This window comes from Boleophthalmus pectinirostris, unplaced genomic scaffold, assembly GCF_026225935.1.
Source record: "Boleophthalmus pectinirostris isolate CB_2022bp ecotype Guang Dong unplaced genomic scaffold, ASM2622593v1 HiC_scaffold_23, whole genome shotgun sequence".
In the NCBI taxonomy this organism is placed as follows: domain Eukaryota; kingdom Metazoa; phylum Chordata; class Actinopteri; order Gobiiformes; family Gobiidae; genus Boleophthalmus; species Boleophthalmus pectinirostris.
The window spans coordinates 31,580,272-31,596,462 of NW_026571207.1; the positions used below are offsets into that span (position 1 = coordinate 31,580,272).

General features: G+C 41.5%; 1 protein-coding gene and 1 long non-coding RNA gene across 2 annotated transcripts in view; one reads left to right on the forward strand and one right to left on the reverse strand.

Annotated features, from left to right (window-relative positions):
• stab1 (stabilin 1) overlaps window positions 1–16,191 on the forward strand; it is a 69,448-nt gene that overhangs the window by 45,425 nt on the left and 7,832 nt on the right. The window contains 18 exon segments of the mRNA XM_020931654.2: window positions 142–276; window positions 577–636; window positions 712–888; window positions 1,687–1,779; window positions 2,004–2,150; window positions 2,577–2,633; window positions 2,955–3,129; window positions 3,652–3,801; window positions 3,952–4,056; window positions 5,703–5,819; window positions 6,439–6,571; window positions 7,519–7,579; window positions 7,913–8,057; window positions 8,618–8,751; window positions 9,654–9,819; window positions 10,228–10,334; window positions 10,407–10,526; window positions 11,112–11,246. Coding sequence (XP_020787313.2) covers window positions 142–276; window positions 577–636; window positions 712–888; window positions 1,687–1,779; window positions 2,004–2,150; window positions 2,577–2,633; window positions 2,955–3,129; window positions 3,652–3,801; window positions 3,952–4,056; window positions 5,703–5,819; window positions 6,439–6,571; window positions 7,519–7,579; window positions 7,913–8,057; window positions 8,618–8,751; window positions 9,654–9,819; window positions 10,228–10,334; window positions 10,407–10,526; window positions 11,112–11,246 — 2,217 coding nt within the window.
• On the reverse strand, window positions 3,795–6,486 carry LOC129410633 (uncharacterized). Its single transcript, XR_008632947.1, has 4 exons — window positions 6,234–6,486; window positions 4,787–4,860; window positions 4,288–4,447; window positions 3,795–4,076 (listed from the first exon to the last, which is right to left on the reverse strand). It is a non-coding gene; the product is annotated as an uncharacterized LOC129410633 (long non-coding RNA).

Genomic DNA, 16,191 nt, shown 5'->3' on the forward strand with positions numbered 1-16,191 from the left:
ACTTGTGTAATGGTGATAGTTGAGTAAGTATGGATCTATTCTATATTCCTGTTTTAATGATATTGATGTCCAAATCATCTTCCCAAAACCTTCAAAAGCAGGTTAATTAAACTACATACTGTGCATTTGTATTTGTTACAGGGCTCACTGTGGATCAATGATGTGTCTCGAATCGTACGTAGCGACTACACTGTCACAAATGGAGTGATCCACCACATAGACACTCTGCTCACTCCCTACACACTCCGGGACAAGGCTCCGATCAAAGCCAACAATGTGAGGACAAATATTAGGATATAGAGATGTTTGCAATGTCAAAAAGGAAGAATGTCATAGGGCTCTAGAAGGATGTTGTGAACAGTGAAGATGGAGAGGCTGAGGAGGATGTGGTTCTGCTGCTGGGAGATGGCCGGATGACACGGGTTTGGATGAGTTGACATGAACTGAACTGGTTTATAGGAAAAGGCTGAAGGCTGTGATAGGCTGACAGTTATAGACAAGAGTGACAAAATGTTGAAAAGGTTTAGGAAATACACTTTAACCACAGTAATCCAATGTAATCTTTTTTTTTAATAGATAAACATCACAGAAGCTGCTGTCATCTATGGATACACAAAGTTCTACCAGCTCATAGAGGTAACACTGACTTGGAAGAGATGTAGCTCACAGGATTTATTATCTCATATTGTCTTCTTCATTGTTGTGCTCCAGGCCTCAGGTCTCCTGCCTATCCTGGAGCTCTCTATACACAGACCCTTCACCATGTTCTGGCCCTCAGACCAGGCTGTCACATCCCTTCCTATGGAGCGGCTGCGTTGGCTCACCAGTCCTGACCACCAGGAGGAGCTGGCGGCCATCATCAAGGCACACACCATACGCAACTCCAAGGTACAGTCACTACATCATCAAACTCTGCAAGCTTTGTGTTTACTTGAAGAAGATATCTAACAGTAGAGTCCCATTCACATATGCAGCTTGAGGGCTGAGAATGCCAGTTTAAGTGTGAACTGTGCAATGTGTGCAATAGCTGAATGTTCTGGCAATCTGTATTTGTAGCAAGTTTCTGGGAAGTATGTGTGAACAGGGCTTTGGTGTAATAGACTTCCTCACATTCTGCTTTGTATTCAATAGATATGATACATTTGTGATGATGAAGTGTTTATGTGTGTATAATAATAATAATAGTGTGAATAGTGTTGTCCAGCTCCAGTATATTTTGGAACTCCCCGTATTTCGCAACATGCTAGCTATAAAACAAGTCTGGATTAAACAAAGATACAAAACCAAATCTTGTGCTTTTTCTAGAGATCGACCAATATGGGTATTTTCATGACCGATGCCGATACTGATTGTTTAGAATCCAGAGCATCAGATAGTCGATAAGCTCTCCAGATATTTTTGGGCCAATTATTTTCCTCAAATTATGCTATTTAAATTTACTACAAACTCATCCACAGCTCTTTTTAACCACAAACTCATAAGGGAACTGTGTAGTCACATTTTGTCCAGTTTTCTCTTATTATTAAAGTGTTAAAATAAAGCTTTGTGTGTTTTTTATGTAGCAGATAGACCAAAAAAAAATATCGACTTATGCTGGAGATGCAGGCAACTGCTACTGTGCAGCCACACAATGTGATCCTAACCCTGACCTTACTGTAATGTCCACATGCTCTCATGTGTTTGTAGGTGATGGGGATCAGTACACCTGACAAGTACCTGTCGTCATATCGAAGCATGCATGGCTCAGTCATAAATTACAGCTGCGACAAAAATCTTGTGGTAAGGAAAAACAGTTTGTTGTTTGCGATTCCATTGTGTTGCTATGGCAGTTCTACTTCATAGACCACTAATAAGGTCTAGTATTATCAACTTCATTAAGTTTTAGTTTAGTTTTAAGCTAACATCTTTACTCTCACCCTTTCTCATCAGTATGTAATTTATCGTTTTATCCCGACCCTGTTATGGACCAATGGTGAGGCAGCACAGACTGGTTTATTTTCCAGGGGAATATTTTGCTGAATGGAAATGCGGCACGGATCACTGAGCGGTACCTGATGTTCACTGATGGCATGGCCTACGGTATCGACCAAATCCTTGAACCTCCGGGACTAGGGGCTCACTGCGATGGGATCGAGAACACAACCATATATGTGAGCATTGGGACTCCCCTGGTTTCATCCACTAGCGTTAGCTTTAGTTCTGCTGTATTAGGCTGTTTTCTATTTTAGGGATGGGACCGAACTGGGCCAGGATACGAAACTGGGTCCAGGGAGCAAAACAATATTGACATAATTTTTAATAAATCTATTGTCCAGTTTAGTTCACACTTCTGGCCTCACCAATTTTATCTACTTTAAATAATATTTTTGCAGCAATTTTGTCCCATTCAAATGAAAAAAAAGAAAGAAAAAACTGTCCCTAGATCATTTTTTACATGTGTGCACAATCTGTTGTCAATTTGTCTCACAAGATTTGTCCTTCTTTATTCATTTTGTACTTATTTCAAGCTGATTTTAATTCAGACACATACATGCATATTTATTTGTAGTCCTGCATTACATGGCTTGTTATTTCAGGGTCGATGTGGACGCTGCGTGTTCCCTCCTTCCTGCAGCCTCAGACACGTAGACACGGTCAGTATCACTCACTCAAAACAGTATTCAGTAAACAAGAACCTGAAACTGACCCAGACCCAGAGATACAATGTTCGTATTAACTCACTCTACATGATCCTTGTGTTTTTATTTTGCTATTTTGTTCATAAATAAATTCCTATTCCTAATATTGAACTCTGCTCCTATAACTGCAAGCCTCAGTCAGCTTCACTTGACTGGAACCGAATGCTATGGGCAAAGTCACTCCTTTAGTCCACTTCTTTATGCTTTATGAATGCCATGTTTCCTGAGCAGTTTTTACTACTCATAAAATCCAAATCATGTGTGTGTTCTTTTCAGGGGAAGGTGGAGACTTGCACCATGTCGTCCCGCTACAGCTACAGGTACAGGTACAGGTACTCCGAGATTGACCTGTCTCCATTTGCATTTGGACGGAGAGGGTGCAAAAGAGTGTGTCACTTCCCCTCGTGGACCAAGAAATGCTGCAAGAACCACTATGGACGGGACTGCACAGGTACCAGGCCTTTAGGGCTAGTGGTCCAGTTTTAATCTTGTCTACTGGTATTTAAACAACGTATATACATGTATGGAGAACTTCAACCTCAAGTTAAAAAGAGAATAGTTGTCTTAAATATTTTATTTTATTATTACTCATCTGTGTCCTTAGATACTAAAACATTATCCATGATGTAAAAGATGTTTATACTATTGAGTGGTTTGGTTCTTCTTAATGATCTGATCAGACAGCAGAATGAGCACCTATGGGTTGCCAGATCCTATGACTAAAACCAGCTTGCAGTTAACATAAAAAAGGACTCTACAGCTGTGTTCACACTTTACACACTGCACAAAAATTGGGACTAATTTGACTAAACCTGGAACTAAACCTAAACCTAGACTAAAAGGTCTTAACTATGGCTCGAATAGAACCAAACCAAGACTACAACCAGGACCAAATTAGAGCAAGTGTGAACTCATCCTTTGATTTGTGTATGATCCAACCCTGATCTGATTGGCTGTCTGTCTGTGACATCAGTGTGCCCGGGTGGAGTTGAAGCCCCCTGTAGTCTCCATGGTAACTGTGATGATGGTTTGAGAGGCTTGGGTAAGTGTATCTGTGAGAGAAACTTCAGAGGAGACTCCTGCGAACTGTGTGTCCCCAACCACTATGGAGCTAATTGCACAGGTAGGCCCCCAAAGTCAGCATATAGAAGTGTGTGTGTGTATCAAGGTTTTTTCAAACAAAATCAAGCAAATCAAGCATCTGTGGATCATTATGTAATAATTTTCACATTTTAAATCACTGGGGTTTACAGAGCTGTTCCCTGTGTTTCAGCCTGTAACTGCACAGAGAAGGGCACCTGTGAGGACGGACTGGAGGGCTCTGGAGTTTGTGTCTGTGAGAGTGGCTGGACCGGAGACCGCTGCCAAATCAACCTCGGTCAGTACGACACAATAGTACTGCAAAGAAAAACTCAGTTAAAACTCTTTACTCTCTGTTTTGTATTTTAAATTGCCATTCTAGATTCCATATTTTTCAAAAAAAAATTAAATAAAAATCCAGGTGAGATATCAAATCAGCCTGCTTTGATACAAAATGTTTGTTTTCAGTTAATAGCTCTTTTAGGCGTTTAAAATGAAGTTCAGATGATTGAGTACACGCAAAACTCACCTTGGAGAATGTGCATTTGATGTGTGTGCACAAAAAGTTGAGTCAAGGAGAGAAGGAGGAAAGAAGCTCTTCGCTGGCTTGGGTTTGAGTTTGATCTGTGCAGTGGCTCTTGTCTGATTGCAGCGTCTCCAGCTCTATTAACTCGTGACAACTGCTCTCCCTGCAGAAATAGTGGTCCATGCTCCCCATATTAGACAAGGTTTAGTCCCGATTAAGATTTAGAAAATTAAATAGGGGTTATGCTATTTTTAGTGGTTTCCCACTGTCCAGTGCCTGAAAAAGTAGTGTACTTAATATTTCCCACAATGCACCTTGAAAAGTAGTGTCTAGTGCTGGTCACTAAGCCAAACCACAATGCATTGTGAGAGTTGTAAAAACAACAGTTCTTTAACATGGATCTATGGTCTTTAACTGGACACAACACAAGTGAATGAAAGCAGGTAGAAATGCTGCTTTAACACAGCACTGATCTATACACAATCAAATAACTGCTGCTTACCTTAGTTTGAGCTGTTAAAATGCCCACATCTCAGTTAAAAAGCTGAACAATCCAGTCCGTTATCATGAGATCCACTGTGACAAAAACATGTATTATTAGTCCATAAATCAGTAATTAGAGAAATCAAGTTTTATCAGAGTTTAGCAGACTTTTTTCACCCAGATGCCAGAGTCATGTGACCCAAATGTTGTGGGCTGTGTGTCTGAAATGCTTGGTGAATGCACTGTAGAGTCTGTTAAATCAGCAGTCTCCAACCCTTTTTTGCACCACGAACCGGTTTAATGTCAGACAATATTTTCACAGACCGGGCTTTAAGGTGTGGTGGATAAACACTACAAAATAAAAGGATACAACCAACACAAAAATGGTGGGATTTTGTAAATATAATAATAAATGTTTTTGTTTTTTACAAATTTTGCTAGGTTGTGGGTTTAATATTAGTGTTAATGTATTACGTGACCAAGACAAGCATCTTGACATGCATCAAGAGTGAGTCATAGACGAATGTAACGGAGACAATTAGCTCATTTTTCAAAATAAAACACTGTTCATATTCGGATAATAAATAAAACAGAAATAATGTAAGTTATTTATTCTTACTGTGGGGTCCGGTACCAAACGACCCACTGACTGCTGTGTTAAATAATGCAGGGCTGGGTAGTAAATGAGGGGTTAAGGGCTAGGGTGGACATTCAGACACAGCCTATATTACCAACCATCAACTTCACCCTCTAGTGAAACCATGGCTACGATCAGCACTGGCCAGTCACCAGTAGTATGTTTGCCTGCTTGACTTGGTTAGACTTGGTTATAATGTGTTAAAACAGCAACGTAAATGGGAGAACATAGTTTTAATGAAGTTAGAGTAATTGGTTAAGCACATTCGGCCTAGTGTGTTTATGTGTGTTGGTGGCAGGTTCGATCCCAGAGGAGTGCAGACAGTGCCATAAAAACGCCCAGTGTGAGCCAGGCTCCGGCTGCAACTGCAAACCAGGATTTCAGGGCAACGGTTCCTTCTGTGAGCCTCTCCCACGTGAGTCTGATTACTGTACAAAGATTAGTATACACAGTGTGAGCTAAAACGGACTAAATAAGATCCAAAAGAGGACTATTATAACAGACAAGACCCTAACTAAATGAGGGAACTGAAATAAACTACACTAAAGCAAGACCTCACCATGTTTAATTTGTAACAATTAAAGCTCCAAACCAGGATCTAACCAGATCTGAAACAGGAAAAAAGTCAGGGCTATCCGACGTCTTGGCCAATACCAAATCAGGGCTAGAAAAAGGACTTGATTTGGTCTAGATTAGGTACTTGGTTTGAGGACTTTTCTTATAATTTAAATATTTGATACTTTTTTTTAACATAGTAAAAAACAACAGAACTGAAATAAACATCAAAAATTTAACACAAAAAGCACAAATTCTTCCAATTCTCACTCACCACTACATTCCTTGCATTTAGCCTCTCTCCGCAACACTCTCACATGCAGTATGTTAAATCAAGACTTAACCTAGAATAAACCCAAACTAAATCACGGGACTGAACCAAGTAAACCAGCTGAACAAAGACAAGGAGAAAAAAACTAAAAACATTTGGACAGACTAAACCAGGTCTAGTCCCAGTCTGACCCAGTCTTCATGTTCAGCTCCAGACCTGTGTGCTGAGTACAATGGAGGATGTCACATTCACGCTGACTGTAATCAGACTGGGCTGCTCATCAACTGCAGCTGTCACAGTGGTTACCAGGGCGATGGCTTCACCTGCCAGCCAATTAACAGGTGAGAAGTATGAAGGGGAGGGGCTTAGTGTCACTAGGAATTGTTTACCCTCAACTAACTTTAACATTGTGTGGTTTTACGCACTCTGTAATTATAGAAAATCTAAAAATGTAACAAAAATATAGCTCAGGACAAGTTAATGATTGTATAACATATTATTGTAAATGTTATAGCTGGGGTAATAAAGCCAGGGATAAAGTTATTTATTCAACATGAATAGTTGGTTTTCCCGTGAACTTACTGAGAGGCACAAATATAGACTCACTGCACTCGGGTAGATACAACCACTACAAACACCACAAACGGACAGGTTCCAATAAAGCTTCTCTCATAGATGAGCATCAATATTTTGGGGCGGAATTGACCAAAAAACATACAAATAAAAAGAAATAAACCAGTTAGTCTGCCTTTACAAGTGCACCCACAACACCATCGGTTCTGAGGCGGACTAACTGGGAGTGAACTCAAATTGAAAAACAAACTAAAGGACAGCAGGCAGCAATAACCGTAACTCAACTCCACTGTCGCACAGTTCAGCCTTTAAAAACAGCGTGGCCCAATATTTTTGGCAAAACACACACACACGTGGGTCTAGCAATCAACCTGGCCTCCCATGGAAACTGCCACCTCCCGGGTACACAACCATCTTCCCCTTAAATTCAGTTGGTCTGTGGCACAGTAGCGACACCCTGAGGTACCCCCCGCTTCGTCATGAATGCCATTTGCAATGTAAAAATATCCTATTGTTACTGTACATACATAGATGAAGGGGTTGGGTATTAGGCAACAGATCTAGTGCCTCTTAGGCTTTAGAAAAGCAGTGTGTAATGATGCAGATGCCACATGTACTGATTGACTATTCTTGCTTCAACATCTCTGCTGTATTTGAGTTAAATATGATAACGGGGCAGAACACTGTCTCTCTAAAACCCATCTTTGTGTTTCAGATGCACAGAAGAGCCAAATGGAGGCTGCAGTGACTTTGCCTCCTGCACTTTCACTGGACCGGTCAGTAAGAGAGAAACAGAACCAGCTATTCAGAAAGAATGACATGCATGCATAAAAGCATACACCCCCCATTTGACCAAAACTTTGTATGAAAGGAAAGTCATGATCTGAAGTGTTCAGTTTTCACATTGATTCATTTGCAGGGAGGATTGCTGAACACATTTTATTGTGAAAATCTTGGGGGAAAAAAGTTTTTGCATAAATGCACCGACATTTTGAGTAAAATGCCACAGAAAAAGACATATGAAATAATTCTGATAAAATAAAAGGTACATTAAAATGTAAATTTGTTCATATTGGCATCATAATAATCTGTGACTGTTTTCTCCTCAGAACGAGCGTACGTGCGAGTGCCTGCCAGGATACCTGGGTAATGGAGTCCAGTGTATGGAGAAAGTAGAGCCTCCGGTCGACCGCTGCCTCGAGAACAATGGAGACTGTGACCCAGTGGCCCAGTGCAAAGACCTGCACTACCACAGTGAGTCTGTGAGCTGAGTTTAAAGTGCTTATGACCGGTTGGACTACAAACACAGTTAAGATCATTATATCTAAGATTTACAAAAGATTTTCTTTCGCAGTTTGGCAATATTTTAGGTTTCAAGTTCCTGGTTGGAAATCATGACAGAGACTAGGGAATTCCATAACTGTTACCTAGCAACCATAATGTATAGTAGGCTCCACTAATGTACATAAAAATTATTATTTGACAAATACAGTTATAAGAAAACACTTTTATTTTGTTGAAATCATGAAATCAAGTATTAGAAAAAAGTGTTTTGTAAGTATATATTTTGTCCCTCTATTTTGGATTCTCTCTAGTGTGAAGTGGAACTTTCTTCTTCCTGTAATATTGAACATATTTTTAAACTCTTCTTCACAAACTGGTTCTTGGTTGGTAAACTATCATTTATATTTTCAATAGGTATTATATCACCAAATTAAGTAGAATTTAGAGAATCATCCAGAACTGTCATATGCACTTTAACAAAGGCCGAAGTTAGTGATGGTATTGACTTCTGTCATTGATGTTGTGTTTAGTGAACACAGGGGGCGTGTTCCACCTGCAGTCTCCTCTGGGGAAGTACCAGATGAACTTCAGTCAGGCTAAAGCAGCTTGTGAGGACGAGGGAGGGGCCCTGGCCAGCTTTAAACAGCTGGGAGATGCTCAGCAGGTAAGAGACCAACTACACACAACCATTTAGGCCTGTTACGATCACAAGTTTTCATCATCATCATCATCATCATCATCATTCCGGACTCATGGTCCATTTTAAAAACAGACAAGGACAGTGACAATACAAAACAATAAACATTCATGTTTTTAAAACACAACCACACCAGTGTCTCCACATACTGGACTGATATCTTATTGCACTGAATCTCAAATTTGTGAGTGACATTATAATTTCATTGTCTGATTTGTTCAGTCTGCAGATAAAACTGTACATTAAAATTCTTAGTGCAGCTTGCAAAGTGTTCACTCTGGCAGTAACAAACATTTCAGTCGCACTTGTCCATGGTGGCCTCCTCAAAAGCACCCGTAAATTGTCATTGTAAGCCACCTGCAGTCTTTGCAAACTGGCTTTTTTATAATTAGTCCAGAGAACCAAACTTACGCATAAGAATATTTGAGCATAGAGCGTCCTACACTGTCTGTACATATCATCATCATCTGTCATGTCCGCATGACATTTGATATTGCTGAAGAAAATATAGACGATAAACAATAATATTGTAACTAATTTATGTCACTAAAACAAGAACCGAAAGCAGGATTATCTCAAAAACAATTCTAAATGTAAAATATTCTTCAATATAGTAATTATGTAATTATGGTGACAGGCCTACAACCATTCAGGAACCATTCAGGGCTCAGGAAATTTAAATGGATTCACTCATCATAAAAATATTATCTCCGATTTATTATTTACCCTGTTGATGGTAAATGTCTCTTTCTCAATGTGAATCAGTTGGAATAACTTATATTGTTTAAATCAATTAATTTTAGTGAAAGCCTTTTTCAGTGCAATAAAAATGACCCCATTGAAATGAATGTATGCTGATGTGTTTTCAGCTGGGCATGCATCTGTGTGTGGCTGGGTGGTTTGAGGGGGGAAAGGTGGGCTATCCCACCCGCTTCCCTTCAGCCAAATGTGGGGACAATCATGTGGGAGTGGTGATGTACAGAGACCCAGTGGATCAGAGCAGCAAGTATGACGCCTACTGCTACAGGTTAACAGGTAAATATATAAAATATACAAAGCCGTGTTATAATGTGGTTATCTCCTCAAAAACAGACCTGGAGTTGTGTTTAGTTTCATTCACACATGTTTGAGTAACACTTTATTATTAGTCTGTCTACATCTCCAAAGCTCAAAATGCGCTGTTCCACCTTGTGAAGTCATGAATTAATAGTTTTCAAGTTAACAGCTTCTTTAATCTTTTTTTCAGTGGAAATTGTCAATTCCTGGGCGGAAACAAGAAGGAAATGAAATGTTTTCAGTTTAAGATAGGAACTCATCTTAAATGTACAATTTGTGTGTTAAACATGTGTGAATGAAGGAAAACTGGGTTTGTTTTTGATTAGGAAACAACATTATAACATAGTGTAGTGTAGGCCCTTTAATGATAATGCTTCTTGTTTACAGACGTGTCATGTTCATGTCCCAGTGACTTTGTTGGGAATGGAGACTTCTGTAACGGTGTTCTGGCCGACGTTCTAGCCACAAACTCCAACTTCTCCATCTTCTACCGAGTATGTTGCATTCACTGACGTGACTGGCATTTGAAACTAATAATTGTTCAACATTGTGCTTGTTTGGTGTAGTTCTTGTTGGATTACAGCAGTTCATCAAAAGCCGGTAAAAATCTGGTGGAGTTTTTGTCTCAGAGAAACACGGACGTGACTCTGTTTGTTCCTCATAACAATGGCTTCACTTTCAACAAGGTAAAAAACTGGCAATCCAAAAATGATACATTTTGCATTTATAAAGACCAAAGTGTAGGCTGTAGTAAAGGAACTAGAACATCTGTGGATCCAGTTATGAGGGTTACCTGAATAAGCCAGTAAACATATAGTATTTTTACCATAACAACATGTTTGTTGTAGGGTTATAGTGGAAGGAGGACTAGACCAAATGAAGACTGAATGAATGAATAAATCTAAACCAGGTCTGAACTGGGACTAAAACAACACTAAACTAGGTTTTAGCCAGTACTAAATCTGAACTACTCTAGGAAAACATGTCTGTCCAAACCCAGTGCCAAATCAGGACTAAATCCAGAATATACCAGGTTTTAGCTCAGTCTTAGCCAAAACTTACCGAGGAGATTCTTATGCAAATGATTGTATCCTAGAATGCATATGTACTGGGTAAATGGTCCTTAAAATTTCAGTGTATAAAATGTGGTAACTAGAAAATTAATAATTACATTGGTATTGTAACTGTTGTGCATCCAGTTAGATGATGTATGTTTTTGGTGTTTGTAGATTTAAAGAATGTATAATAACCAGGAGCTTATTTTGTTTTAGACTCTCTCCGGTAGAGACCTGGAATACCACATCTCAACCAATCACAGCAGACGATCCTTTAATGAGCTGAAACACCGTGAAGTCATTGTGTCGAAGCTCGGGTTTAACCTCACTGTTACCCACGGCAATAACCAGGTATGACCACGCCCCTTAAAGCATGTAGACCTCCACCAAGGCATTTAGGTCCTCCATGCAATTCAATTCCTTCTTGAAGTTGTACATGTCTAGCCGGTCTGACACCACCTAGTCCTTCCACTCAATTTCATTTCTCACCAGCGACAGGGTCAGGAGTCACAGACGGTTTGCAAGAACCCTGGAAGTGCGAGTCCGGGCACCAGCCAATCAGCGAAGAGACAAATATTCTGTATTGGCAGCGATTTCCGAGATCAAGGATTTAAAGCCAGAACAGAAAGAATGTTTGGTGAATTTTATCTAGGGGAAAGATGTTATTGCCCTTCTTCCTACGGGATTTGGGAAAAGCTTAATATACCTGTTAACGGAGCATTACATACATCACGACCAAATAGCAGCGATTGGTTACATAAAGAAAGTACCTGCCTACTGTCGAGGGAACGGATTCTAACACTACACTATGAGCTCAGACGGTTTCACTTCAGGAAGATTTCATGGAAAATTAATCAGGCTAGTACAAATCTGAGGTCCAGACAAAACCAATTTATTTAGGCAAGGCAAGGCAAGGCAAGTCATATGCACAGTTAAACAGAAATGTTTTGAGCCTGGATTTAAACAGCATCACAGAAGAGTCTGTCTCACATGTTCAGGAAGACTGTTCCAGGTTTTAGCTGCATGAACCTGAAACGCTGACTCCCCTTGTTTAGTCCTGACTCTGGGCACCAGCAGGAGGCCGGTCCCTGAGCTCCTCAGAGTGCGAGATGGTTCATATGACACTAACATGTCACAGATGTACTTTGGTGCTCGGCCATGGAGAGACTTGTACACAAGCAGAGCTGTTTTAAAGTCTATTCTCTGAGGCACAGGAAGCCAGTGCAGAGACCTGAGCACAGGACTTATGTGCTCGTACTTCCTAGTTTGAGTAAGGACCCGAGCTGCAGCGTTCTGGATGTTCTGCAGCGTCTCACAGCTCGTTTGGAGAGACCAGTGAGCAGACCATTACAGTATCTAACCTACTGGAGACAAACACATGGATAAGTTTCTCCAAGTCTGATTTAGACAGAAAACCTTTGATTTTTGCTATGTTTTTTAGATGGTAAAAGGCTGCAGATGTTATTGATTTGATGTGGCTGTTAAAGTTCAAGTCTGAGTCCATTATTACCCCTAGATTTCTTGCCTGATTTGAAGGTTTTGGAGAGAGAGACTGGAGGTGACTGCTGACACTGTCCCTTTGTTTCTGTGGACCAAACACTATGACTTCAGTCTTGTCAGAGTTTAGCTGGAGAAAGTTGTTTTGCATCCACACACTGATCTGTTGGATGCAATGACCAAGTGAGTCCACTGGTCCATAGTCTCCTGCTGCCAGAGAGACGTAGATCTGAGTGTCATCTGCATAATTGTGGTAGGACACATTATTGCTGCTTATTAACTGGCCTAATGGCAGCATGTAGAGATTGAACAACAGGGGGCCCAGGATTGACCCCTGAGGCACCCCACAGGTCAGGGCCATGTGATCTGAGACACAGTTTCCAATTTCAACAAAATACTTCCTGTCTTCTAGATAGGACTTGAACCAGTTTAGTACAGTACCAGAGATGCCCACCCAGTCCTCTAGTCTCTGTAAGAGGATCCCATGATCGACAGTGTCAAAAGCAGCACTCAGATCTAACAGGATCAAGACTGAGACTTTGCCTGCATCAGTGTTCAGGCGGATGTCATTTGTCACCTTGATAAGAGCAGTCTCAGTGCTGTGGTGGGCTCTAAAACCTGACTGGAAAACATCAAAGGAGTTGTTCATTTGGAGAAAATTCGTAAGCTGTTGGTAAACAGCTTTTTCAAGGACTTTGCCAAAAAACGGCAGATTTGAGATGGGTCGGAAATTGTTCAGTACTGTGGCATCAAGACTGCTCTTCTTTAGGAGAGGCTTAATGACCGCAGTTTTCAACGCGTTTGGGAATGTTCCAGATTGAAGTGACATGTTAACTATGTGAGTGAGTGGTGAAAGTAAACTGTTGAGGACGGACTTTAGAAATCTAGTGGGTAACATGTCCAGGCAGCAAGTAGATGAACTCAGACTGGTAACGATCTCTAAAACAGTTTTGTCAGTTACAAGGTGCAAAGTGATTCAGCTCTAAGTGTCTCTGTGGCTGCATGCTTGTTATTTGTGTTGTGGAATTGATGGCATTTTTGATGCCCTGAACTTTGTCATTAAAGAAAACTGCAAACTCATTACATTTAGATGTGGAAATTAGTTCTAGTGGCAGTGGAGCTGGAGGGTTTGTTAATCTGTTCACTGTTGCAAACAGGACACGAGAGTTGTTACTGCAATTACCAATAATGTCCGAAAAATACTTCTCTCTTGTTTTACTCAAAGTGTAGTTGTACATATGCATTGTTCCTCTGTAAATCTCATAATGAACCTGGAGGTTTGACTTGCGCCATTTCCGCTCAGCCTTCCGGCACTCCCTTTTCTCTGTGCCCTGACTGAGTCATCATTCCTCCACGGAGCTTTTTGCCTATCTTTAACCATTTTAACCTTTATCGGGGCGATGGCATCCAGAACATTCAAAACACTCAAAGTCACAGAGTTCAACACATCATCAACATTAGAACATGAGGCAATTTCAAAATTTATCATTTCCATGAACAGTGCACCTGTGTTGTCATTTATGTGTCTTCTTTCGAACAACTGTAGGAGCAGCCGGTGGTTTGGGAATAACAGACAGGTCAAAGAAGACACAGAAATGATCAGACAGAGCAACATCAACCACATTGACATTTGAAATATTTACACCCTTTGTAATGAGCAGGTCCAGAGTGTGTCCTCTGTTGTGAGTGGGCTCACTGACATGCTGAGTCAGACCAAAAGTTTCAAGGACAAACACTAAGCTCTTTGGCATTTTTGTCACACACATTATCCACATGTACATTAAAATCACCTGTAATGACTAAACCATCAAAGTCTGTGCAAACAACTGAAAGCATCTCAGTAAAATCATCAATAAAACTTTGACAGTGCTGATGGAGGTTTGTATATGACTATGTAGAGTCTGGACGGTGATTGTTTTAGCTCCATTTTGAAGGAAACATACTCAAATGATGAAAACACCCCAAATGACAACCTGTGTGTAACCAAATGATCTCTAAAAAATGCACACACTCCTCCACCCTTTTTATTTGCTCGTGTTTCAGATTCAAATTTGAAGTTGGGAGGGGTTGATTCCACTAGCACTGCATGACCTGTGTTTTTGTCAAGCCATGTTTCAGTTAAAAACATAAAGTCAAGATTAAAAGAAGAAATAAAATCATGAATTAGAAATGATTTGTTACATAAAGATCTGACATTGAGCACAGCAAGTTTCTGATTAGTTTCAGTAGGACTGGATGTTATCTTCTTACAGGGAATGTGAACTAAATTTCTCTGATTAGACAGTCTAACTGTCCTTCTTTTAATCTGTCTACGTGTTGTAACTGGAGATATAGCTCCATCGCAGGGCCCCAGCCTGATATTACCTTTATCATGACTGTATGTCCTGGGACAGCAGAGGCCCTGTGCGTCCTAGCTCTTGGTGATAACAGCTCTGGGGAAAGGCGGGGGAGGGCGAGCAGGGGAGAGTTTGGGTGAGTGACCAGGTGAGGGACCAGGTGAGGGCCGAGGAGGTGGAATACGGGGAGGTTTGGGTGAGGGACCAGGTAAGGACCGAGGAGGTGGAGTAGGGGGAGGTTTGGGTGAGGGGAGAGCTGAGAGAGTCTCTGGTGGTGAAACAGGCACAGTTTTGTATGGGGGAGAGTTCAACATAGTTGATGTCAGAACCCTTGACCGTGCTATATTAGGTGTGAGAGGAACCATCTTGATTCCCGATCTAATGAGGCTTTCTAGATGGTTGGGCAGTGCCATGGGTGAAGGTGGGGAGGAGAAGGAGAGTGAAGAGTCCGTTGATGGAGTAGATGTAGCAATGGGGACTCCAGGCTGGTCTGTGGGCAGCGGAGGTGATGGGTGTGCTGGTGGCGCAGGGGGAGGTGGTGGTGGTGTTGCTGACTCATTCTCTGGGGGAGGTGGTGCTGCTGACTTATTCTCTGGGGGAGGGGAAGGTGGTGATGCTGACTTGTTCTCTGGGGGAGGGGAAGGTGGTGATGCTGACTTGTTCTCTGGGGGAGGGGGAGGTGGTTCTGCTAACTTGTTCTCTGGGGGAGGGGGAGGTGGTGATGCTGACTTGTTCTCTGGGGAGGGGGAGGTGGTTCTGCTGACTTGTTCTCTGGGGAGGGGAGGTGGTTGCTGACTTGTTCTCTGGGGAGGGGAGGTGGTTCTGCTAACTTGTTCTCTGGGGGAGGGGGAGGTGGTTCTGCTGACTTGTTCTCTGGGGGAGCGGGAGGTGGTGATGCTGCTGAGTTGTTGTCTGGGGGAGGGGGAAGTGGTTGTGGTTGTGGCAGTGGTGGTGCTGTCAATGGTGCTGACTTGTTGGCTGGTTCTCTGTTAGGTGCAGCAGGGATGCTTCTCCCATTTCTCTTTTCTCTCACTGGATGCACAGGACCCTGTCCAGGCCGGTGCCTCAGAGCGTGGAGGAGGTTTTCCGTCAACACTCTCACTCCACCTCTGCTTAGGTGTGGGCCATTTCCCTCAAACAGGTCCTTCCGTTTCCAAAAAGATCAAAGTTCTCAATGTAGTGCAATCCTCTAGCCGCACACACGTTCAGCAGCCACGTGTTCAGCTGAAACAGTCGGGTAAATTTGTTCCTGTTCCTTAGGTCTATGTTGGGAAGAGGTCCACTGATAAATGTCTTAACCTCCACTTTATTAAGCTCCTCGAATAATTTTGTGAAATCCCTTTTCAAGACTTCACTCTGTTCCATTCTGATGTCCACTGCACCCACATGCACAATCAGCTGTTTAACCCCTTGCTGTGTTGACAAAACTTTTGGCAGGAGTTTTGTTATCTCAGAAACAGTGT